The sequence below is a fragment of the Oxyura jamaicensis genome, chromosome 2 (assembly GCF_011077185.1).
Source record: "Oxyura jamaicensis isolate SHBP4307 breed ruddy duck chromosome 2, BPBGC_Ojam_1.0, whole genome shotgun sequence".
In the NCBI taxonomy this organism is placed as follows: Eukaryota; Metazoa; Chordata; class Aves; order Anseriformes; family Anatidae; genus Oxyura; species Oxyura jamaicensis.
In genome coordinates this window covers 3,770,727-3,798,285 of record NC_048894.1, presented here as the reverse complement: position 1 = coordinate 3,798,285, position 27,559 = coordinate 3,770,727, and the positions used below count along the sequence as shown (strand labels likewise).

The 27,559-nt window shown below is 37.4% G+C and overlaps 1 protein-coding gene across 14 annotated transcripts in view; it reads left to right on the top strand.

Annotated features, from left to right (window-relative positions):
* Positions 1-27,559, top strand: part of ADCYAP1R1 (ADCYAP receptor type I) — a 143,147-nt gene that overhangs the window by 76,463 nt on the left and 39,125 nt on the right. For all 14 annotated transcript variants that reach the window (XM_035317121.1, XM_035317134.1, XM_035317132.1 and 11 more), the window contains one exon: positions 15,285-15,392. In XM_035317121.1, coding sequence (XP_035173012.1) covers positions 15,285-15,392 — 108 coding nt within the window. The remainder of the gene's footprint in view (positions 1-15,284; positions 15,393-27,559) is intronic.

Below are 27,559 nucleotides of genomic sequence, written 5' to 3'. Positions count from 1 at the left end.
GTCCTGTGCTGTTTTTATGTTTCCAAGCTTGAGATTTTACTTTGTAATAAGAATTCCACCACAGAAATCATGATTTTACTTTGTAATAAGAATTCCACCACAAAAATAATGGGTTATTCAAGTACTGCACCAAACTCAAGAGTCTAAATTCAGCTCGCATTAACTGGCTGAAAGCAGACATGTAGGCTACTTAGCAAAAGAGAGAGAGAGGGGTAGACAGAGAAAAAGGGTTAGAGGGAGAGGGAAGAGAAGTAGGGAAGGGGAGATTCAATGAGTCCATCTTTGACGTGTATTTTAATATGATCTCTTAATTTCAAGGACAGTATACCTTCTCTCCTACTGGTGTGTGATCTTTTTTTTGGTTTTGGTTTTGGTTTGGTTTGTTTGTTTTGTTGCTTTTCCTTTGTTTGTTTTGTTTTCCATTTCACATCTACAGGAATATTGAAGTTAGAGTCCAATCCTAACTTTTATTCATTTGGTTTTGTTTTGGTTTTGAGGATATGTATTATTCCTGTAAGATTGTAGGAAGGGAGTAGAATTTAGTAATCTTTTCATCCAGACTTCAGAGTGACCTCAGTTAAAATAAATACTCTTTCTTTTTCTTCTCATCTCTGAATTTTGTTCCTGGATGCCATGACAACTTGTGATTTTGACAGCTTGATGAATAAGTTGTTCTTTATAGGTTTATAGGTGAATCAAAGTAATTACCTGCTTCTTACTCTATACCGTAAACACGTATTTTGGAGGGTCCTGAAGTCAGCACCAGGAACAGCTCTTACTCTTCTTGAGATATAATTCTGCTGCTGTCAGTCTGCAACCACATCTCCCCCTGACTTCAATAGGCATTATCAATATGTATTTCAGTAAAGAGAACTGTACTGGGCTCTGTATTTAGGGGAAAATGACCTCCTTGGGGAACAATTGCAGCATTGGATGTAATTGACTGCCTAGTCTCCCAAGACTCCTCATGCAACTGATAGACAGATACTGAGATTCAGATTCAGTTTGCATATTAAAACACCTAAATTCAGATGTTTGAATCTGTAAAATGAGTCACAATCAAGTTGTACCCATAACCTCAATTATTTTAGCTTCATATTTCATTTCTGGATATTCATTTCCCCGATTCTCCATAATTTGCTTATATTATTTTATTTTCTATCCCTCTGAGGAACAAACCAAATGAGGAGCCTGCCCAGCTAGTTTTGCCAAGTAAGACACATCAAAAGTTAGTGCAGTTTTCACTCTTCAAGAGCAGGTAGTTGAATCTTGTGGACAAGCATCTGGAGGCAGTGTTCTCATCTATTCTTTCTACTGCTTTTCTGATTACACTAATAGCCATTTCAGGATTCCTGAATGCCTGCCTCTCCACAGCAGCTTGTACTTTTGATAATGAAGCCATACATTTCATACTCACACAGTTGCTAGAATTGATTGGTTTGTTTCCTTTACAATAAAATAAAATAAAAATAAAATAAAATAAAATAAATAAATAAAATAAAATAAATAATAAAGGCAAATCAAAGCAAGCACAGTGAAACAAAACAAATAGAGACAACAAGCAAAACAAAAGACAGGGTTGGAATAATTCTTAATTTCTGATTGAAGGAGAAGCTGCAAGTGCCATTAAGTGAGTGATTACCAGGACAAGCATGAAAAAAAAAGTAACTGGACATAGAAGCCCATGCAAAATGAAATGCTTTATAAGAGAAAAAATATTGTTAGAGTGTGTTACAAGAGTATACCCAAACCATATGACAAAAGCAAAGCCAAACTGGAATAATGATCACAAACAATTAATTAAAATGCACTGGAAAACTGTTGCGTATATTCTGAAAACATGCCTCATCTTTTGTTCACAGTATATGGGTACTTGAATCCATTCCAGGTTTTTGGTCATACAGTCAAATGACTAATATGATTCTACCCCTTCTCTGCTAACCTGCAAATGACTTAAGACAGAACCCATTATTATCATAATTGAATAAACAGGAACAAAATTAAATACAGCACTCCTAGTCAGACTATTACATAATCATTTGTTTCACATTATTCTTCAAGGATCAAGAACTAATAAAGAAAAGTTCAAACGATACAATTACAACCGCTGATCACTTCAATACATATAAGATTTATTGATTGTTTTATAAGCAGTGCAACATTTTATGTGCTTTCAATTTTTTCTTCTACAAGTACCCTAAAGACATAGTCCATGGACATATGTATCTGAGGATACATGTATTATATACATATTATTATTATTATATATATATATTATTATATACATATTTTTATATATGATTACGTATTATTATACATATTATTATATACATAGATCTGTGTTGCATACCTAAATAAATAGACATCTATAAATACCTTCTACACTCTTAACTGTGTTTTAGAGTATGGATTAGTTTCCTATCTGCTTAGGAATTTGACATCTATTCACTCTCTGAACATCATGAAGAAATCTTTTACCATTTTTTATATATAACACTGATGCTGTCACAGTCCCTGGAAGTCACAGATCATCAAATGGTCGAAACATAAAGTTTCTGGACCTTTACTGTAAGTGCTAAGATGTCCAGAACTGTGCCCTGCAATACATTCTAATCTTTTGTCCAGGTAATAAGGAAGTCACCAATAATGAGAACTCATAAATTCACTTTTAGAGATTTTAGTTATAGTTTATTTTGTCTGGATTCAAGGAATGAACTTTATGATCTCCACAGCTCCCTCCAGCCTTATTTTCTGTGTTTCTGTGATTATTAAACATTCTAAGAAATATCACCAGTAAAATAATATTGATTATATGTATGCAAATTTTCATATTTATTACTTCAGACAGGAGTGTAATTACCTGCCCACACATTTTATGAGCAATACCACAGAACAATTTCTCTTTCTACCAGGACTAACTTTCTAGTGAGAAGAGAGGGAGAAGTAATAACACAATTATTTCCATTTCATATATATTTTTAACCCACCTCTAAATTCTCCAAACTAATAGTCTCCAACATACAGCAACTTAATGCATGAAGAAACTCAGTGACTTTGTTGGAATTAACTCTTCATTTACAGGAGTAAGCAAAAGGAAAACGAAGATCTGCAGATTATTATATTTTTGTCCAAATATGGTTACAAAAATATTTTAAATGCTTTTTTCCCAAAATACCACTTCATGTAATGCCTACTGTAGTAGCTTTGATGGAGGTAGTGACTAAACCCACAGCGCTGGATGTTTGAGGTATATATCTATATATTTGGAAGTTGAAATTAATATGACTGTTTCTATGCTATAAGTGGTTAGGTAGTGATGGCAGCTTCAGAACCTTTTAATAACTGCTTCCCATTTCTTCCTGTATCCTCCAAAATTAGACAAAGATGCATCACACTTGTTCACAAAAAAACTGATCCAAATTCTAACAAAGGCAAGGGAATAATCTTGTCACTAGGGGTTCAGATTTTGTATTACTTCCTCTTGGACCTGTGACCTGTGACCACTTCCTATGGTTTTCCTGGCATTTTCACCTAATACATTTAATGTATTTAAGACATTGGAAATACTTTTGATTGATATTGGAAATATATATATTTTTTAATTATTCTTCCTTGATCTCATTATAATGATTATGGATTTTGTTTTTCTTTGCTTTACTGTAGGCTGATGGGAGAGGTGTATGCTGTAGTTTACACACTATAGAATTTAAAAAGTGTGTAAATCTATACTTTTCCTGGATTAAATACTTAGACGGCCTCTGGTTCCTGGGGATAGTACTGGTCTGGCTGTGATGTCACTGGTCATTTCTTCGCAGTCTACATCCCATTGCATCTGTGCCTATTCTCTCAGTGCTGAAAATCTTTCCAAAATCAACCAACCAACCAACCAAAAAAAACACCAACAAATTACCAGGATATCAGGAATGATCATGATATTTCTCCATGCCTCACTAACATATCTTTATCCTTCTTTGTAATACACTCTACCTCCATTTTCACCTATCAATACCACTCACATTGCCTTTTCACTTCGGGTAGTAAACTGCCCAGATCAAGCCATTAATCTTTACTTTGGACTGGAAAACATCTGGCAGCTGAGAACTTACTGCACGATATAATTTACTTTAGTCTTTTATATACTGACCAAAATTTCCTAGGTGTATGCAAATCCTTACAATAATGCATTGGATTTATGCTTCAGTGATGTTTTTGCTGTTCTCTGAATACATTGTGGGCAGAATCAGAGAAGTTCCCCATGAAACAGCAGACACACAATGTGTTAACATGTCTTTTAACCAGCTTTTTAAAATGTATTTATTTCCTTTGCTTCCTCCAGTAGATCATCAGGTCCCATGGGCTCTAATAAGGAATTGTTTGACTCACCACTAGAACAGTTTCCAGGAGAGATTATGGAATTTGCACACTGAAAGAAATTAAGTTATTTAATTCAGTCATTTCTCATTCTCAGAAGATTTGAAGGAGTAAACAAGGAATAAATGCCTCTCAAGTGTATCCTCATTGGCGTCACTGTGGTTACATCAAGAACGAATTTGGCCTGAGATCTGTTATAAGTTATCTTCTACTACAGCAGTGCCTTCTCCATTTAGATAACTATTTATAAACAACAGAAAAGCAAGAAAATGAGGACAGGAGTATAAAAATGAAGGGTCAGCTTTCTTCTGAGCTCTATTACAACTCTTGCTCTGGAGGGTGTTTAGTTTTCAATGTTATTTCTTTTGTTTGTTTTGTTTTCAAGCTGTAAAAAGAGCAGAAAATCTTCTTACCCACAGAGCTACCATGAAACCTAAATCATTACCATTTGTAGATGCTTTTGAGAGAAGTTAATATATGTGCAATGGAATTTAACATAAGTTCTGAAATTACCAGTCACAAAGCCCTTGAGGTTGGTTGCTATTTTCAGTTGTTCAACGCCTGTCTGTTTTGTTTAGTCTATTTATCCTTTAAGAAGCAAGTCCAAATTCTTGAAAATGTCATTGATTAGGCAGCTGTTCACCTCAGGTTTGCTCTAAGTCTCACTGAAAATCCTATTTAGTGCTTTTTAAGTTCAAAGCACAGCCCCCCAGTGAGAGACTGTTTCAAGGCTTATGTCCCATTTTAGTCCCACTGCAGTACTGTTGTGAGATTTGTTAAAAACTATCAAATCAATGAAATGTTTTGTTGTTGTTGTTGTTTGCTTTTGTTTTTGTTTTCATTGTGAGGCATGTTAATACTTGTGAAAAATTAGCACGCACATATGTTTTGAATAAAAGGTTTAGAGACCTATATTTCTACCAAGCTCGTCCACAGACAAAAACAGTCTTAGTTAATACTGTTAACTGAAATACTTCAAAAAGATAGGAAACAGTTTGTAGTGCTCCATCCTGTTGTCTCTAGTTAATCAATAGTTTTAAGCAGGTTATATGTGTGAAAGAGACGAACCATTTGGGTAGGATCTGACAGAAGAAGGTAATGCTTTATAGAACATATCTTTCTGGTTCTTACTCCTTTGTTTTCTTCTGAAACTTTGCCTGTGTAGCCAGTATTTTTCCTGTCTTTTTTCCCAGAAATGACTTCGATCCTAGGGATTTAGGGATTAAGATTAATAGTACTGTGATGTATGGAAAGCCTTCCAGGCACTGGTGGAATAGGCTGTCTTTTCCCCTCTCTCTCAGCTTAGAAAGTTAATGGAAGACAGAGTTGATAAAGACAACTGCATTATCTCTGCTTCTCCTAAGAAAGGAGGAAAGTGACTCAGAATGGCGTGGTGGTAGGGCAGGGCGATGATAGCCATTTTGGCTGCCACCAGCAATAAAAGGAACGAGGGGTACCAGCTGCAGCCAGGCAAGGCTGCCTCCAGCAGTAACCCATGATCTCATATTACACATGCCCTGAGTGATGCCAGATCATCCACAGCTGGTGAGCTTGGCACTGGGTCAGGTTTTGGCAGCTTGGAAGTGTCATTCTGTACTCCAGCAGCACTGGAATAAAATCTCCTAATTTTCTGACTAATTTCACAAAGTTTTTCTGCCTCCAGAGTAGCAAAATGGTGACTCTCACAGATGAATAACCAATCCCTTTTAAAGGAAGTTAAATAAAACCTCTCAATTTCCCAGATAATTGGCTTTTTACTCCCCTGTATAATTAGATGAAGAAATGTTCCAAAGATTTTGCCAAACGGAAGTTTCCCTTTAAAATGCTCCAAAAAGCTCACCTAAGGCCAATTGGTTGGCAGCACTTAAAGGATTTTTGAGATTTTCTTGGATGAGGTTTTCTTGGCTGGTAACAATGAAAGAAAAGTAACAAGCATGAACTTAGAATAAATATCCTGTGATCGAAAGAAATAAACAGCTTTAGATGAAGAAAATAGTTTTATATCTTTCACATTATAGATAACTTAGAATACCAGATAGAATCATAGAATATACTGGTTGGAAGGGATTTATCAAGTCCAATAGCTTCTGTCATTTAAAGGCTGATCTTCGCCATGTATAAAATGTTCAAAGAATAATAATAAAATGTTCAAAGAAAAATAATAATAATTTGGCATTAGCCTTTCCTGTTTAGATGTATTTCACAGGAGATCATAGATGGAGACAAGACATAGACAAGACTTTTCACTGTCATGAGGAGAGTAGTACTAATGGATGAATTTCTGGACAAAAGAAGAGATCTTGGTTTTCTTTTCTCTTCTGAGACAGATCATGGTCAAACAGTGGTTAGTGTATGTATTCGTATGTACTTGTTCCCCTATGTAAATGGTAGAAATAAGGATAAAGTTCTGATTTATAATTTGTGTAGCTTGCTCCTAAGATATACCAAGAAAGTGAATCAAACTGCTTGAGTGATGCAGAACAGCCAAAGCAGGTGAAAACCTCTCTCATGAACACTAGGGAAAAAAAAAAAAAAAAAAAAAAAAAAAAAAAAAAAAAAAAAAAAAAAGACTAGCTTCTAGTTCTGAAAAACACAATTTAGGTTCAGCAAATGCAAGGTGTATGCACTTCATCTCTTGTGAGCTAAAGCCTGCCATCTTCATTGTTTTCTGCTTCTGTGCTTTAAGACCCACTCTTATAATCAAAGACAGCCCATTCTTTCTGTTTATTTCGCTTCTAGTTCTTAATACAGTCTAGAATTAACTTGATAGATAAAAAGTAAAGTACCTCAAATCATTTTTTTTTCCAATGTTTTCTTTCATAAATTAAACCAATATTTTTATAAGTCATTTGAAAATAGTCTTGCACTCAGGAATGTTTAGATCTCTGTAAGTATCATCCTATAAAGCAACTAACTTTACTGATAATGATGTACCTTTAGAAAATATTATCATAGTTTATACAGTTATCACTATACAAACATTAGATTTAAAATGGTCAAAAAATAGATTGTAAATAGTAAAACAAAATAAAGAAATTATTAAAATATATAGAGAGATTTAAAATGCAACAGTGTTGTATAACTTTATGCCAGGAGCAGTAGTTATCTAGAGAAAGGCAATGGAAAATGTTAATGTGGGCAAACTGCTGGTAAGTTTGACTACAGTTTATTTTTCTTCATATGCAGTTGAGTGACGCGGACGATAACTGTGAAATTCTTATGCTCTGAATACAGATTTTTAAAGCCTAAGATTAGGCTTTCTCTTGGTGCCTGCTCTAATCAGTAGCAGAAAATAGGCATTCCAGAGGATAATTTATCTTAGAAACCCTACAGCAGTGCCCTCTGGAGGTGTCCGTTTTTTTTCATGCTCTATAAAAGAGGTGTAGAAGAACATAGCTCATATTTACATATCTAACATTTATATTTTAAAGGTGAATGAATGCCACGATAGACAAAACAAGTTGCTTCTTGCTGCAGCAGTAGGAAAATTTGAATAAAGGTAGAAATTCTTAGTGTAATAGCTGGTCTGGATGGCATATGCTGTATCAATAAACATTGTTCAAATAATGCCAAGAGCTATGAGAAATAGTATCTGGGAAGGGGAAAAAGTGTTTTTCTCTGCTGGACTTCCCCTTGTGCTGTCTGTCAGTCCTGCTTTGTCTTACATACGTGACTTTTTTTTTTCTCTTTTCTTTTTTCCTTGCAAATGGTAAAGTATTTTCTTTTCCAACATTGGATATCTTCTGTTAGTATTTTTTTTCCCTCCTTTGTAGCCTTTTCTGGAATTTCCATTGTTTTTTATTTTCTACTTTCTTATGTCCTGGGCTTTCAAAAAGAAACTATTGAATCTGACTGTTAGGATTTTTTCTGCCTAAATTGAAACACCTGCAGAGACACCATTTCTGCAATAGGAGCTCATATAAGGTAATTCTACTTTGAAATGTCAATCACTTTTGGTAATCCAGGTCTCATACCCAGGCCTTGCTTAAAATTTTATTTATTTTGGTATTTACCTAGATTTATGAAAGAATAGGAAACACCTCTCTCATATTCCCCCTCTCTCTGAAGGGCTTTATATGTAGTATGCCCTTTAAAAGTTATTGTGCATCACATAATTCGGTTTAATATACTGGCTTGTAGCATTATGCTTTCTTTGATATTACTTTTCTGAAGGCAATATGACCTTGAATGTGACATTTAAACTAATACATGAGAAAAAGAGCTGAACCTGAAACTGAACACTGTAAGCCAAATGGATTGACTTTCACCTCAAGATTTCATTTCCATACATGAAAAAATATAGAAATATCATATTTATGTATTTGCATATTTTCTTAATATTCCAAGGAAACAAATTTTATGCCAATGTATTATCTATTACCTTTTGTCTGTCTATTGGCCCATTAACCCTTTGCCCATTTGTAGTGGGTTTATGTGGCAAGGTTTTGGTAGCAGGGGACCATAGGGGTGGCTTCTGTGAGAAGGATCTAGAAGCTGCCCCATGTTTGGTACGGGCCCCACTGCCGACCAGAACTGAGCCAATAAGTGATGTTGTTTTGCGCCTCTGTGAGAGCATATTTAAGACAGGGAAAAAAAAAACGCTGTGCCACACAGCAGCTGGGAGAGTAAGAGGAGTGAGGAACAGCCTTGCAGGCGCCAAGGTCAGTGAAGAAGGAGGGGGAGAGATGCTCCAGACACTGGAGCAGAAGTCCCCTGTGGCCTGTGGTGAGGACCATGGAGAAGCAGGATGTCCCCCTGCAGCCCATGGAGTACCACGGTAGAGCAGGGTTCCATGCTGCAGCCCGTGGAGGAGACCATGGTGGAGCAGGTGGCCCTGTACCGATGGAGACTGCGGTCTGTGGAAGACACCTGCTGGAGCAGATTCCGGGCCAGACCTGCAGCCCGTGGAGAGGAGACCACGCAGGAGCAGGTGACCTGGCAGAAGCTGCTGCCCGTGGGGGACCCAGGCTGGAGCAGTTTGCTCCCAAGGGATGGACCCCGTGGTACAGACCCATATCTGGAGCAGTTCTTGAAGAGCTGCTGCCTGTGGGCAGCCCATGCTGGATCAGTTTAGTGAGGACTGTATCCCGTGGGAAGGACCCCACAGCACAGGGGACGAGATGACTGAGTAGGAGTGGTGGCGAAGAAGCGCTATAGACTGACCATAACCCCCATTCCCCCCTTCTCCTGCGCTGCTCGGGGGCAGGAGGTGGAAGAGGGTGGATGGGAAGGGGGAGGTGCTTTTAGTTTCTTTCCTTTGTTTCTCACTTTTCTAGCTCATTAGTAAGAGTCAATAAATCTTACTATCTCCCTATGCTGAGTCTGTTTAGCCTGTCACAATAGTTACTGCATGATCACCCTGTCCTTATCTCAATCCTTGAGCCCTTTTCATCATATTTTCTCCCTGTTCCTCTTTGAGGAGAGGGAGTGAGAGAGCGGTTGTGGTGGAGCTTGGCCTCCCACCTGAGTAAAACCACCACACCGTTGTCTTGTCATTCCTTTTTTTCACACATTCACTTCAGCCAACAATTTTAAGTTTTCTGACTAAATCAACAATACTTGTCAGAGATGTAGTAGTGTCAGAGCTGCAAACTCCTATATGTTTTGTGAAAATGGTGTGCGGATTACAAGGAAGATGTCAAAATCAGTATTTTCACAGAGAGGGGCCAGGTAGGATGGACTTAACCATTTTAAGAGGAGTGAATGATTTCACAGTGATTTAGTACACACACCTTGCCATCCAAAAGCGCATCTGCAGCTTCTCCTGCCAAAAATGTATGTCAGAAATGAGCAGTTATGTTGCACTAGGGAAAGAATAAGGAAACAGGAGGGTGTTGCAGATACAGTAAAGAGCACTTAACTGTATAGAGTGTAAATGAGAGTATTGCAGAAGAGGCACCGTGAGGTAATTGGACACAGATGTATGGCAAAAGAACAGCTTGAACACAGTCCTGGTGACAGTGACTCCACATTGGATGAAGATAGCAGGCAACCAATTTAAAGCAAGATCCTTTCCTTGAAACTGGGGAAGTTTAGCCACAGGACTGCCTGAAATCTGTTGTTATATCTAGCCACTATCAAAACTGGGACTGTAAAGAGCTCTTGACAGAGGTGACGAAGAAGATAAAGAAAGCGAAGCTATTTTCAGAAGAGCTCTTTGTCACTGCTATTCTGTCAGAATAGCTTGGGAATTTTTATTTTATTTATTTATTTTCTGTCTCTTGTTCATACACTTCAGCAAGGAAGAGAGAATTTCAGCTGCCAGAAGTAGCAAGGTAGTGAGAAAACATTTTGCTCAAAGAGGCTTAATTTAAAGCTAAGGAGAGGAGCAAGACTTGTGTGACCCTCCAAGGAGGGAAGATGACTGGAATGGTTTAAGTGCTAGGAATGTAATCTTAAAATTACATTTGAAGACTGAAAAATGATAAAAATACATACTTTTCTCCTTGCTATGAAATTTTGCTTTTCTATTGTAGAGCTGTTCCTTTTCAGATGTTGCCAAGTCAGATCCGTCCTTAGGAATGTGAAGCATCACCATCAATTTCAATAATATTGAATTGCAACTTAGCTGTCATGAGCTTCATATGAAATTTATATAAAATGCATATTGTTCTTCAGCTGAAATCAGGACCCCACTTTTGCAATATTTAACAGTCACAACAGAAGGTGAACACAGCCACAGGGAGCTTACAATTAATAACTTTTTTTTTTTTTTTTTTTTTTTTTTCCCTCACACTTTTACAAGCAGAAGCTAGAGATAAAGATGTAGGGACTGACCAAGTGGTTTTCAATAAGCAGCCACTGTGGCTTGCCTGTGATTTGAGTTGCTTGGGTACTATATAGCTCTGCTGGCACCATTTACAGCCTTCAGTAACATGTTTCAGCCCTCAGCTAGACTCCTTCACTCAGGGTAGGAAAGTGGCTAAGGCTGCATTGTTATTGGTCAGCTCTGTGCTCAGAAGGCTATTGGTTCATGTCAAAAGACCACATAGTCCCTATGGGGAATATAAGCTTCAGCTACTCCATAGACAGGTATTTAGGATTAGAGTTCTTATACTCATTCTACTGAATGTAATCAGTGGAGAGAAGGAGGTAGACTTACAGAGCAATTCATTGCCACTGGCATGTTAAAATGGGGTTACTCCTATCTGAAAAGTGTCTCCCCATGGACTACAGAAGAAACTTCACTTAGCTGAGTAAGGTTAATAGATAAGTCTTAGCCATCTGAAATTAAATCAATCCTGACTAATTCCGTAGTCAAATTGACTGCTTTGTGTTTCCTCAAAAGTCATTGACAAATGGGGCTCCTAAAGGATGAGACATCCCATTGGAGAGAAAGTAGCTAGCTAAATAAGAGGAAACACTCTTCTGCTTATGCTATGAAGAGAGTTTAAGTAGCTTCCCAAGGTCAGATGCCAAGCTTTGCATCACTTCTGCTAGCTAAGATGAATTGAACAAAGTTTAGCAAACATTTTATTTTTTCTTTTTTTCTTTTTTCTTTTTTCTCTTTTCTATTTTATTTTTATTTTATATTTTATTTTATTTTCTCTTCCTTTTTCTTTTCTTTTATTTTCTTTTCTTTTCTTTATTTTCTTTTTTTCCTGTTTTTCTTCTTTTTTTTTCTTCTTTTCTATTTTCTTCTTTTCTTTTTTCTTTTCTTTTTTCTACTTTTCTCTGGCACACATTAAATCTTTTTCTTTAAAATTATTTGTTGAAGTTCTTTATTCCTAACATGCTAAGAACCAGGAAAATTGCCCTCATGAAGATGCACCTTCCTCTTATGTTGTCTAAGCCAGCTTTTTCAAAGAGAGCTTGTGTATCCCTACATCACATGGCAATGGAGACATACCATCAGTGCCAGTGGAGAACCCTGCTGTGCAGTTTCACACTCAAGTCACATTGATTTCCATGGGCAGATTTCACCCAGCAGGAGCTCGTGTCTGTACAATGGTTTATAAATGTAAGGGGATTGTCCACACTGTCTTGTATTACACTGAATTTTTTGTCATTGTTTTCTTTGCTTTTCTAAATTGTTGGTTTCAAATACAAATTTTCCAGACAGGATCAGGCAACTTACTTAATGAATTCTTTCCAATCTTCATCACTCATCTGTTTTAGTAACTTGGGCAAATTATTTGACTGTTCTTTGCTTCTCTCCCTTCTCTTCCAATGTCAGCACGTGTCAGCACAATATCAGTCTTTTCTAGCACAACAAACTTATAGCCTTTTATATGGGGTTATTTTTTAGCTGTGCATGGTAATATGACAATAACAAACTCCTAGTAGAACTGAATTTTATACATAGTGCTCTGAAATAACTATTCATTGTCTTCCCTATCTTTTCTGCAGTATGAGGATTTCCGCACATTTCTCTAGGTTGGTTTGCAGTCTCTATTGATATCCCAGTGTTTAGAAGACAACTGATGTTAAAATAATAATAAAAAATAAGATGAGTTTCCCTGTTTATACCAGAGCCATTTATTTTAAGTGAGCAAGCCTAGCAGGTGATCAGAAGATGTTATTAGCCACTTTGGTTGTTTCTAACACCTCTTGTAAGCAAATGTCTCGTTACCATGGATATTTACATATGATTTACTTTTGTACAGATTGCCATTCATCAGTGAACTATAAACCTATTACTAGGCATCTTCAGATTCAGAAGGTAAATACAGTTTCTCCTGTGTGGACAAAGAGTAGCTATCAAAGAAAGTAAAATGTGCTCAATTTGATCTTGATTTCCATCTTTAGTACACTGGCTGTACCAGTGAACTTTTCAAAACTCCCTCTTCAAGCCTTTTGGAGATATTCAATCACAGTATTCATACAATGAGATCCTCATCTGGTGAAGGAAACAACCTAGGAGTGGAAGAAAGAGATAAGGAGAGGGAAATGTAAAGTATTCATTTTTTTTCCCAACTCCTGTGGTGATTTAATGACCAATTTTTTAGTAATATTCTGATGTGTCTGGAAAAGCTGAAAGATTTTTAGATAATAGGATCAAAATGTTTATGGTTATTAATTTATTTTATGTAATGTGATGCTACATCCTTTAATTTGAAAGAAGGATTATCAAATGCTTATAATATGGAGTCATTATAACATTGTTGTTTGACACCGACCTAATTCTGCAAACACTGTACAACTCATAACTGTCCTATTTACCACACATGGTAGTATCTGGCTTATATTTCATGAGAGAACATAAGACTTGATTCCCTGACACTAAAGCTGATAGAAAAAAAATATATACAAAACCCAGTCCTGTAAAAATACATCCCCCGCTGATGTCTTCTCATACTATAACAGAAGATGATAAAGTCCACGCTGTGAAAGCAGTTGATCACCCAACCCTCATTCTACTGTACTTCTCCTAGTCTGAAAGTATGACACTTTGAAGTATTATCTGCTTTTATTGAAGATCTTATTTTCCCTGGCACATAGTCAAAGAGAAAGTATATCAACAGAAAACCACTTAGAAAAGTGTGGCACTTGTGGCTTTTAACAGTTGATAAGATTACGTGCTTGATTTCAACATCAAATGCAAAGAAATCATGGGGATATTTAGATTCAGTCTTTATTTTCCTGCTGAGGTAGATGATCCCATTTGAGATTCCTTCACTAAGTCATTATTTGTATATTAGTAGGAAATTTGAGAGATATTTCTGAGTTTTTCTGTATATTGTATAAGTTTTTAGGTTTATGAACTTCTAAGATGGTGACTTCAGGTTACCAAATTCCAGGAGTCATGCATAGAAAGCTGCTTCTTGGAAACCAGTCACAATTTGTCATGTTTCAGATGCATAAGACCTGACTTCTTCTTATGTCCTAAAAGATGAAACCTCCCATCCCCAATCTCATCACCTCCTATTTCTGCATACTTCTTGTTCTGACTGTGTTTTGACTTTATGTCAGGTATATCCATGCTTTGTTTCTGGTAAGATTAAAACCCACATGTGTGAGCAGGCAGGAAACAGTGGGAAGCTTTCACCTTGTTCCTGACCTAAGGAATAGAGAACTGAAATAGAGCCAGATCTATATAATGACTGGAAATTTGAAATAGAAATTTTCAGGTTAGAAATACAAGGCACGGTCTTGTAATAGGAGGTCAGTTATTCACCACTCAGTTTTTTAATTCAAGGCTTGCTCCCTCAATGGTTGTTAAGGGCCTGATTCTGTCTTTAGCAAGAAATCACTACAGGTAAAATTGTCCTTTTGATATTTTCAGTTTATCTGCTCTAGAACAAAGAGTGCTGTAAAAACAGTGAATGATGTTATGATGGGTCTTTACTAATGGAGTAATTTTTACTTCTAAACCCAATAATTTCCTGAGAGAATGAAAAACATGGAAGAGATTAGCTTCCCTCACATATCCACAAAAAACAGTTTTAGGAGGAAACAGAATCTGTTTTTCAGTTTGCAGTCACCTTCCTGAGTCAAATTCCCCAAAGAGCCAGTATTCAACCTTTGACAAAGATTAGAGTCTGCAGAAATTCACAGACGAGAAATTGAAAAGAGGATCCACAAATAAAAAAAAATCTAGAGATTTAACAAAACACTACTGAAAGACAACCAAAAGGTGGTGGATTCCATGCTCAAGGGAAAATTCATTTCTGATGTACACTGGAGTGATTTAATTGGGACTAGGAAACAACATTTTTTTTTCCAGGTTAGAGTCAGTCCATTATAGTACCATCATACTTATGCTTTTCTTATCAATACAAATTATTTTTTTTCCAGAGAAAACTTAATATTTATCATTCTAACCAAGTGCATATTTGTGGATAGAAGAAGAACCAACAATAAACTACTATAATCATTCAAAAAGAAAAAAAAAAAAAAAAGAAAGAAAAAAAAAAGAAAAAAAAAAGTGAATTTGCACCATAATGCATCTTTTGTTCCCCTCTCTTCTATAGGTTGCCCAGGAATGTGGGACAATATTACATGCTGGAAACCTGCAAGTGTGGGTGAAATTGTCTTTGTCAAGTGTCCTGCATTGTTCAGATTTATCATCTCTGAAGACGGTAAAGTATTTACTCCACATTCTGTGCCTCTGCATGGCCAGCATGACTATGAAGTCTGACTTAACTGCTCAATTTAAAGGGAAAACAAAAACTCTTCAGTGGCCTAGGGCTGGTTGAGTTTTAGTTCAAAAGCGTGCAGTAGAAAAATGGAATATGTGTGTGTAGATGTGTGTGCATGTTTTGGGGATCTGGGGGAAAAAAAAAATCTTCACAGATTGTATGTGTATCAATAAAATACCACCAAGTCTAATTGTTAAAGGGAATGTTATCCCCTTGGGTCTCCACAGAGATCAAAGAGACCTGACACAGTGTGAAGGTCTTGGATAACTAGTCAGCTGAATTCAAATTTATTTTAGAAAATAACTAAAACTCAGAGCTGGGTTCTGCTCATGCTTAAGGAGGACACAGGCTTGAAATAATAAATGCAAGGAGCTTCCCTCTTGGAGGCCCAGTGAAAGTTCAGTGAGAATTAAAAATTCCTGAAGAGATGCAGAAGCTCCATCACATCTTTTTGTGGTCTGTAGAAATGAGATGTCAGCATCCTACTGCCCCTTGCAACTGGCACCAACAACCAAGCAAGCAAACAAAAGCAAATAAAAGATTGGAAACTTGCCCAGGTTGCAGTGTGGTGAAATGAAATATTTCTGCTTCCAGCATGCATTGCTTCCTGTTAGAGTTGTCCCTCATCTTGCAGAATGTACTGCTTATGGCCAGCCAGGCTGGTTCCTTTTTCTCTTTTCTCTCTTTTCCCAAGTACTTTAGGCTTGAACCAAAAGCCCCATGCTTGATAACCAAGCCCTATCAGACACTTGGCTTCAATCCATATACAACCCAGCCCCTGCTGCCAAAATAGGTGCTATTAATACGAGAACCTATGTTATTGTAGCAATAGTATTTACTTATTAATATTATTTAGTGTATTTTAGTGGTGAATGAGTCTGTTCAAGCTACTGTTTGTGTGATACCAAAACCCCTTTATCTTCTCTTATATATGTATATCTTATCTTTTCTATATATAAGTATATATATGTTCACACATATATATATATAAATTTTGAAATACGTGAAAATTTGCTGGGTAAAAATGAGAGGGTATGGAGAGGAGGAAACAACTATTAAGATGTTCACAGCAGGTTTATAAATCTATTAGATGATCTCTTGAAATTTCTTTATTTTCATGATGCAATGAAATGAGCTTCCCAGGTGAATGACTGAGGGTGGCAAAGTCCTCCTATCAGAGTTAGCTAACAACAAGCCTTTGCTGGTAACTAACAGTTATTTTCTATCTCCCCCCAGTACCCATCTAGCCTAGCATGGATCACTTAATTAGCACCTTCCATTCAAGTAAAGGTTCACCATTTGGGATCCCTCTGGGATCCTTCCCAAAGATTATTTTGGCAACAAATTATTCATATATAATGTGGAGTACAAAATTCACCTTCTCAGTGTCACTACATGCAGAGCATAATTTTGGGGAGACAGTTAATGTGCCATACACAGCTCCAGGACTGCGGAAATCCCCGCCTTTAAATACAACCATTTGAACTCATCTACACACAGAACCAAATGTCAATCACAGAATCACAGAATCACAGAATTTCTAGGTTGGAAGAGACCTCAAGATCATCGAGTCCAACCTCTAACCTAACACTAACAGTCCCCACTAAACCATATCCCTAAGCTCTACAGCTAAACGTCTTTTGAAGACTTCCAGGGATGGTGACTCCACCACCTCCCTGGGCAGCCTGTTCCAATGCCTCACAACCCTTTCAGTAAAGAAGCTCTTCCTAACATCTAACCTAAAACTCCCCTGGCGCAACTTTAGCCCATTCCCCCTCGTCCTGTCACCAGGCACGTGGGAGAACAGGCCAACCCCCACCTCTCTACAGCCTCCTTTAAGGTATCTGTAGAGAGCGATAAGGTCGCCCCTGAGCCTCCTCTTCTCCAGGCTGAATAAGCCCAGCTCCTTCAGCCGCTCCTCGTAGGACTTGTTCTCCAGGCCCCTCACCAGCTTCGTCGCCCTTCTTTGGACCCGCTCAAGCACCTCGATGTCCTTCTTGTAGCGAGGGGCCCAAAACTGAACACAGTACTCGAGGTGCGGCCTCACCAGAGCCGAGTACAGGGGGACGATCACCTCCCTAGCCCTGCTGGTCACACTATTTCTGATACAAGCCAGGATGCCGTTGGCCTTCTTGGCCACCTGAGCACACTGCTGGCTCATATTCAGCCGACTGTCCACTATCACTCCCAGGTCCTTCTCCTCCTGGCAGCTCTCCAACCACTCATCTCCCAGCCTGTAGCTCTGCTTGGGATTATTATGCCCCAGGTGCAGGACCCGGCACTTAGCCTTGTTAAACTTCATGCAGTTGACCCCAGCCCATCAGTGCAGCCTATCCAGATCCTCCTGCAGAGCCTTCCTACCCTCGAGCAGATCGACACTCGCACCTAACTTGGTGTCATCTGCAAACTTACTGAGGGTGCACTCAATGCCCTCGTCCAGATCATTGATGAAGATGTTAAAGAGGACCGGCCCCAGCACCGAGCCCTGGGGGACGCCACTAGTGACTGGCCTCCAACTGGATTTGACTCCATTTACCACAACTCTCTGGGCCCGGCTATCCAGCCAGTTTCTAACCCAACGAAGCGTGCACCAGTCCAAGCCAAGAGCAGCCAGTTTCTTGAGGAGAATGCAGTGGGAGACGGTGTCAAAAGCCTTGCTGAAGTCAAGGTAGACCACATCCACAGCCTTTCCCTCGTCCACCCAGCGCGACACTTTGTCATAGAAGGAGATCAGGTTCGTCAAGCAGGACCTGCCTTCCATAAACCATATTGTTCCATAAACAATACTCTTGTGAAATGGACAGGAATTTAAGAGTGATCACCACCTCACTAAAAATATCCATATGAAATTCAAATGCCTTCTCTAGATTAGTTCACTGGACTCCTTTTTTAATTAATGGAAAGAAAATAAGAGAAAAAGACCAACAGAAGACAATGTATGTCACTTTAAGAAACATGAGGTAAATCACCCTTTGGAGATATCTCTCATTATCTAGCAAGTACTAAAGACAACTCACATAAACAAGGCACCTAATTTTTGAAGGGAGAAAGATAAGTCCCTCTTTAAATTATAAGATAGAAAAATAAAGTTATTATTATAATATTATGTGCTTCAATTATTAGCAAAGATAATTTAACATAATCTTTATTGCTGCAATATTGGTCCAGTATTGATTCAGTGGGTACAATGACACTGAACCATCATAGTCAGCCATAACAGAAAAAAAAAATAACACACAAGTTATTTTTCATGAGGTTTTGTATCTAGCATGGGAAAGGAAACATTCTTCCATCTTTCAGGGTTGTTTTTTTGTCTGTTTGTATGCTTGTTTGTTTAATTATGAAGAAACAAAATTATGAAGAGCTAAAAAAAGTTCTTCATAATTTTGTCATCAATTTTTGTCATTCAACCTGACTGTCAAACCAGTTCTGGTCATCCTTTGAGCAGGATACACATTCAACCAAAAGTTTTCGCAATCCAGTCATCAGTGATGTTTGCAGCCTGCAGACAAAATACATTTATTTATTGTGCATCAACAGATGGCTGATCTGCTGTTATCTTCTGATATAACTGCAGGAGGCTTGCTGCTCAAGGCAGTACCTCTCTATATTTCTGTTAGCACCCCTCCTTTTAGGTGGTTTTTAATCTGCTTCCCCTCCATATCCTCAAGATAAGCATGGTAACATAGGCAGAAATTTTCTCTGCCTCTTTCTCTCCCTTTCTCTCTCTTTTTATTTTTTATTTTATTTTTTTAATGCAATGCTCAGAGATATCACTAGTTTGATAGTATGGAGAGTTATACCATGTACATCTACAGCCTAGGAAATCTTAGACAACCTCTGACCATCTGTCAACAAACCTCTGCAGCAGACCTTTTTACTGCTCTTTTTTATTTCAAGGAATTTCTCAAATGCTCCTCATTTTATCCCCCACAAAAATAGTGCCTTCTCACTTTTATTGATGAAATTTCTTTTGTATGGTGCCCTCATTTCTGAAGTAATTATGGCTCTCAGGGCTTCTGAGAAACCATCTAGTCTGTCTCCCACCTCAAAGTCAGGGTCAGCTCAGTGTTATCTATTCCACCACATAACTAACCTTTTAACTGGAAAATCTTTTATTTTTATTTTTATTTTTATTTTTATTTTTTTTTAATGAAAAGTAATATACATTTTAGAAAAATAAAAATATTTCTTTATATAAAAATGAAATGCTCTACCATAACAAAAAACTGTAAATTAAATGTCTGAAATAAGATTTTTAAATATTTGCCTAGGATTTACAGCCTGGTTTGTATACTGTACTTCACATTTGGCCTATGACAGGGTGATTGTTTGACCCTAAGGGAAGAGTAGTCAGTCCAGTGTAAATATATGTCCTTTCTTTATCTCCTTAAGGGACCACTAATAAAAGTGACAGCTGTTACCACTTGTAGTGGTGGGTTTGAGGGTTTTTGGACATCTGTTCAGTAGGAACAAAACCGAGATTCATAATTCATTATATAAACAAATAAACATTTAATCTGGAGTAGTTTGAAACCTCTGCAGGCCTGACTGGATTTGCACTAGTGACCCCAGGGTGGAAATATCTACATCCATAATCACTCTCTTGGGTGAATCAGCATGGGTTTTCAGTATCATTACTGCTAATTTTAATTAACCAAGTATATTTGCTTCAAGGAGGGCTTAATGAAAAAAGTCACATTTTATGAAGGTTCCTTAAATAAAGGATTATTAGATAACTAAAATGTTTCTAAGACATGGCTAATCACATTTTATAGATTGTTATAGTATTCTCTGGCTGCTTCCGTGTGTCCAGATTCTGTAAGTAAGCAAGGCAATGCAAATAAATCTATTAATAGCATACTGATTCTTAATACAACAAGGTTTTTATATGACCAAAAATATTTTTTTTACATTTTTACAAACAGTGTCAATAACTTTAATTTATACATTGAAAATATTTGTCTTATGAAGCCCCAAAGCACCTGTAGTTACAGTGTCTTGGATGACAGCAGGCAAACCATATGGGGAAACATTAATTGTAAAGAGTGGGAGGAATTTAACTCATTTGGTTTTGGATATCAGAAGTTATTTGTGTATGTCTGAACAGGTCACATGGATTTCTGGTTCAATGAATGGAAAGCAATAGGTACTTGTAGATGTTTCCTCTGACCTATCCCAAATGCTTATCTTGAGCTGATTGAAGCCACTGGAGAAGTCTTGTTTGTTTGATGAATTTCAGAAAGGAAGTTGGCTATCTTGACTTGGATGTTTGATTACACATGCAGTAAAATGAAAAAGAAACGGAGTCTAAAATTAACTAACTTAATTCCATCATCCATAGAGATGCTTTGTTGAAAAATGATTCAGAGGATCTCGTTAAAAATACCATCTCTTGCTGTTCAGAATTTGAAAATATACTCTGCTCTGACCTTCATTGTAATTGGACTGAGCAATAACATTTCAACTGCTGTTATCATACAGAAAGGCCAATATTAAAATCTTTTGCAAATCTCATGATGCATACTTGGTGACCCTTCCTTGTAAAGTGTTATTTCACCTCTCTGCTCCCCTAAAATTATCAGAATTTTTAATTTCAGATGCAGATTGTGAACAAAAAGATCATTCTCAAAATCTCTCCACCTGAAAAAGGCACAGTAGCTCCTCAGTCTTTTTTAAGCTAGTAGGTTAAGGATTTACAGTGGGTTTTGTTCTGTAGGATTCCTATTTTTTTTTTTTTTCTCTTCCAAATTCATTTCTTCTTTCAATTCACAATTTTATTTTCACTGGAAGACATAATTTCCGTGATATTGCTTTTGTAAATTATGTTTTCTCCAGTGCCTTCCAAGTACCAGCTCCAGAGACAATCCCTCTGGCACAGAGGAAATTTAAAGTATTCAAAATTATCATTGCATTGAAAGGAAAAAACAAACAAACAAACAAACAAACAAAACGTTAATCTGTGAAGTTGCATTTCAATATGACATAGCAAAACTTACATCTGCCCCCAGCAGAGTTATCTGCATTCCTGGATATAAAAGGTTATGTTTTATTCTTTAAATATATATATATATATATATGGGGGCAGTGGTGATTTATCTAGAAGAGGAAATCTACAGATGCCAAGGATTTTCTTTCTTTGCCCTGCACAGCTGAGATACTCTGTAGTAATAAAACCTATAAAGCCAAATTACTCAAAGGGACCGTTGAAAGAAACCCAGCAACCAGATCAGAAATGAGCATATTTTTAGATATTTGATTTGCAGTAAAAACTAATACAAATGATAATAAGCAGCTTCTGAGCATTGCCATATGCTCCGCATTGAGAAACTCTTCTTTCACAAATCCAAATAATAAATATGATTAGCTCTTACTGAATCTTTCAGCTATTCAGAATGTTTATCCAGTACTCAGTCTAGGACAATGCCTGCTGCACCCCCCCAAAAAAAAGCATGACTGCAAAACATAATTGACTATGTAAAAGAGAGAAAATGTACCTAATTTTTACTAAATGCATAAACATAATCCATGCTGGTACCAGGATTAAGGGGTCTAATTAAAATTCAGTGGAATAAAGAATGTATCATGATGTTGTAGCGTTTAAGGGAGAATGATATTTCATCCTCATGTTTTTAAACCAAAATATTTGTTTGGCTTGCTGCTGCTCTAATAGTCATGTCTTCAGTGCTAGCCACCATTTATTGTCCATGAGAACAAGGATTGGAAATCCTTGTCTGTTGAAAATCAGGCTATTACTGATCTCATTAGAAATACTGAAAGTCATTCAAGTACTTTCGACATGAACACCAATCCTCATATATTCTGCACTAGGGATGTAACGTTGGATTTATGAATTCAGGGTTAACTGAATTTGGTAAATTGTCCTTTTATTTTTTCTCCTGTTTGAGTTTGGATGTTCCCCCTAATCAAACAAAACTGGATGATAAGATACAGGTTAATGAGAGGGGAATTGATATTACACATGCATGTGTGGAAAGCCCTGTGTCACTTCTGGGGATATAGTTCTGGCAGTAAAGCCTTTAATTGCTGACTGCATATTACTGTGAAAATGGTATTTAACTCCCAAACCAGGTGAAAGCAAATGAAGATTGATTGTCTTCTCAAGGTGAAAGCTGTTCTGAATATTCTTAAGTTAGTTGTTATTAGTTTGGCCTATTATTTTTTCATATATAAACACAAAGAAAAGCTGATTCTTAAAGATCAAAGGCCTTCTAACAAACAAATGTATCTGGAAAGATTGTGCACTTATTCGATACTGAAATAGAAGATAGAGGATTTTTTTTTTTTTTTTTTCTACTAACTAAAATTAAGGTCAGCATTGCAGCCGCCTGAAATTGGAAATTGTGTTTGCCTGTCAAATAAGCAAGGCAAAAGTTCGATGCAAAGGTCTAGATTTTCTGTTCAAATACATCTCACCCCTGGTGGGTATTTCAGCATCCTGCATGAAAAACAGGGGAAAAATAGACTGGAAGCTGGGAGACTTCTCTGGAAAACAAACATAGACCATCCTGTAGTGTTTCCATCTCGAGAATAATAATAAACCATCAGAGCTTAATTAGTCTTTGAAGAGTACAGGACTCTGTGAATTTAGTTTAATACTGTACTTTATTTGAGATCTTATGTAACAGTCAGAAGGAAGTTCAATGCAAAGGTAGCTGTTTATATATATATATATCTATATATATGCATATATAAACATATATATGCATATATAAACATATAGATTTAAGATAGATAAATAGTTAGATAGGCACTAGCTAATGCCTTTGGACAGATTTCAAAGCCATCTGCAGATTGTACATGTTATTGTTGCTTAGTGTTCAGCAAGTCCTAGATAGTGCTTACTAGATAGCTGATCCTTTCCCACTTGTTTTCAGCCCTAGGCTTTCCAAAGGCATTAAAGCCATGAAATTACTTCAGTTTTTCCAAAGCAAGGAGGACAAGCTATAATTAAACGTGCTTCTTCTGCCACAGTACCACAGTCTATGTGCGATGCAAATGGAAATTGGAAGACGATATTGTCACCAAAGAATAATGACCATATCTCCATATCTACATTTACAATAATCTAGTTAAGGCTTCACGGATACAGTGATTTATTTTTTTTTTTTTTTTTTCCCCAACAAATTATGGGGACATAGGATTCTGTGTCCCCAACACTCAAACACTGAACATGACCAAGAGCAACAATTGCTTTAAATTCTTCTGATCAATTCAGTTAAATATCAAGTCCTTGGTCCAGTACAAGATGATATCCTTTGGTTACCAGGGCAAATCTGTGGTGCAACTCAAGGCCTTTGGAAATGTGATCAGAAAGCTAATTTTGGAGAATTCAAACACTATGCTCTTCTGGGATGTATCCAAGGACTGAACATGCTGAGAGCTGCTGAGAATTCTAGAGAACACTTGGACTTGCAAAAGATAATTAATACATTGAGTTTCACTGTAGGTGCAACATGGACAGCTGCCTCAGCTTTTACTAGCAGTCTCCGCTCTGTTGTTGTTTCTCCCCTTGACTCAAATAATTGAGAAAGGAATTCCAGTTGATTGCAAGATTTTAGGTGTGGTGGGCACACATTCACTTTTGCCTTTAAGCAAGTGTTCTAACATAATTTCTTCTCTGGGACTTAATTCACAACTGATAATCTACATTGGACAAAATTTCTTATTTTTTTGTTTCTTTCTGAAAAACACCTGTTTTTCTCTGAGATATGACCCCTGCCCTTCTCTCAGGTAGGAGCCTCTTTGATAGTATCTGTGTAGATTCTGCAGTCTGTTGGGTACTCCTGTGACAGGCAGCCTCATAGGAAGGATACACATAATGTTTAAATGATGCCTAGCAGTTGCCATGGTGACCTCAGTCCACTGATAGTTTTATAGCCCTTGATAAGAAAGAGGAAGAAAAGAAGAAAGTCACAATGTCCCTTACATGCTATTGATCACATCTGTACAGCAGTCCTGCCTCAGCCAGACCTATGTACAACAGCCTTTATGTTCTCCATATGTGACCTCATTGGGTTCTCCCATGATCTCCAGACATGATCCACTGCATCTTCTTGCCTCTGTGTCATGAAATCACATGCCCTAAAATATGTATGTGGTACAGGACACAAGAGCTTGTATATCATCAGCTCCATCACTGTCTTATTGCAATGTTTTGCACAAGCCAGTGGTTAACAAAGATGCAGAAGGTACCTACCCTTAATTTTCCACTGTCTCAGTTTTCCTGTTTGCTAAACACAGCAAACTTAATTACTTAATCACAACAAACTTAATCACTTAATTCTGCAATGGATCAGTGTAAGCTCTACGCACTCAAACTGCTTTGACCAGAAAAATGGCAATATGCAGTTAATACCAAGTGAACTAATTACCTCCAATCTGTAGTTTAAAGTATTGGCTATGGGGCATGAGGCTTGGAGAGACTACAACCCCCAGAAATACTGGAGGAAAGTACTTAAAATAGGGAAATGTGTGGGATCCCATAAGTCCGCTTACTCCAAAACCTTGCTTGGCTGCCACTTCCTACAGATCCTGCTAATGAGATTGTTAAGACCTAGCAGCTGAATCACTTGGGGGGGCCGCCCCCCCCAACTAAGGATGATCTGACAGTGTGTGCCCGCATATAGGAGTAGGCAGAGGGCACCAGACACAGCAGGCAGAGTGTGCAAGCAGTAAGAGTGAGGGGAGCTCAGAAAGTCCCAGAAAGCTGCTAAGTAGACTGCTGTTCCTGACTGCGGCTTTGCCAGCCGGCTGAACAGATTGCTGGTGCGTGAGAGCAGCATGCAGCGATGGGGAAGGGAGCAAAAAGGCACCGCATGGTGGTGGATGCTGCGGAGTAGGGCATGAGAGCTGGTTGATTTATTTCATGTTTATGTATTCGATGTTAAGCTTCTAATCAATGCTATAGAAAACAGGGAAAAATTGGATTCCTGCCTAACCAGCTCATCTTTCACATAGCTGGACAGCACAATAACAAGTGATTTTAGGAAATGTTTTTTATAACCTATCCATCCAACAAATAATTCTGAGATGGGAACAATAGAAAAAAGGTAAAAGTGTGGGCAAGCCATTTTGGGACAGAATAGTTCTGAATCCTTTCATTTCCCTCCATACACTAATAATGGGCAAAGGCTGGAACAAAAGGGTTAAATGCAAGTTGTGCTCAGATAAACAAATCAATGGGAGATAAAGCAGTTGCCATGCCAGCTGACACCGACAGCAGCCAGCACTGAGTTGGCACGTAGGAGACGATCTAAAAGGCTGCACAGAGTGCAGAGGCTCATCATACACGGGCTGTTTCTTGGCTTTAGCTTTGCCAGTCCTGCTCACTTTAAAGCAGAAGCAACAATTTCTTGCATTAAATTTCTCTGTTCTTTTTAGGTTCAGCAAATAAAAACTGAGAAAGAAATGTAATGCATATGCAATAAATGGTCATGAAAGAATCGGGTCTTTGCTACTAACTCTTTCTAGATCTATCCCTTGGCAAAGTCCTTATATTATGAAAATTTTATTTTCACCTCTTCATGTAGAAAATAGAAATACACAATATTTTCTCTGTGATTTCTCTGTTCAGTCTTTGGAAATGAAAGTTCATCTGTCTGGTAGATCTTCTTTAAAGCCTCTAAGTAGTACTGCAAATAACACCTAACTAATAATGACAGTTAAAGTACTAATGGAAGATTTGCTTTACTTCTCAAATGACACTTTCCTATTCAAGCTGGTCAAATAGTGAATAACACTATCTGTCAATACACTGGACAAACCATCCTTTGTCAACGATAACATTAGCTTCTTCAGGAGTTTATTGACTAATGCAGACAGTTATTGATTCAAAAATGGTGTTCTAAGATATTGTTTAATAGCTGCTGTTGGCACTATCTTCCTGTAGTTTGGGCTGTGCTGTTATTTAACTATATGTGAGGAGCACTGATGTAAAACATTAATATAACCCTTCAGTTAAAATCTTGATACCTAGGTTTCCAGTTAAAATGCAGGTAAAAAGGTGTTTTATCATTCTTCATTTCTGTGGGAATAATGTAATTCATCTAGACTGTTTTATAATCACCTCAGTGGTCTTCCTTTGCTTCATCGCTCAAGCCTAATGCACCAGTTTCTCATTGTCTATGTCCCAGGAACAAAGCAACAAGAGGATGTGTGTGAATGCCAAAACAGCAAGGTGCCTGCAGTTTTTCCCATTACATTGCTGACACCAGAGCAAATTTGCTGAGGTCTCTCTAGAGTCAGAATGGAACAAACAAATAAACAAACATCAACCCAAAATTAAAACAAAACAAAACAAAAAACCAACCAAACAAACAAAAAAGCAGGTAGCATTGAAAAATTAAAGGAGCTGCTCTTTGTGCAGATTTCAATACAAGCCCAGACTACCAAGCTCAAATGCAAATTAACGTCCCCATGTATGTAGACACCTTAAACATTAAGCATGGAAATAATCCAAATAGACTCCATCACACTCTCATACCTGTGAGTAACCATACCCATTGGCACAGTTATTTGTCACATGAACAGACATATTCTGGTGCTGGATACATAAATATTCAGTGTCAGAAAGAAACGCAGCAGTAACACATAGGAATCAAAAGCCCCATGGCAGATGTATGTTCCCTCACTGTGGTTTTATAAATATATCTGTGTATTTTCTGCAGTGCTTAGTGACAGGGTTTAATGGTAGACTTGTCAGTGCTAGGTTAAAGGTTGGACCAGATGATCTTAGAGGTCTTTTCCAACCTAAACGACTCTGTGATTGTATGATTCTATACACACAATTTTATGTCTATGTTATCTTAACACTCATTAGGTAAACTTTGACTTTCCATTATAATTCAGGCCATAATGTTCAGTGTAAATCTAATTGACTTTCCAGTAGCTTAACTTATTAGTGAGAATTAGTTTGATGGATCAAGCCTTAAAAGCCTGTATAGTAAAAGGTTATACTGGAACGTTCTTCAGTACATTAGCAAGGACTCAGCTGTAGACAAATATGCTAATAAAAGGCAATCTTGCTCCTACAGCAATCAGAAAATGAACACTGTTGAAAATGTGAATCCCTTCATAATGTCCAA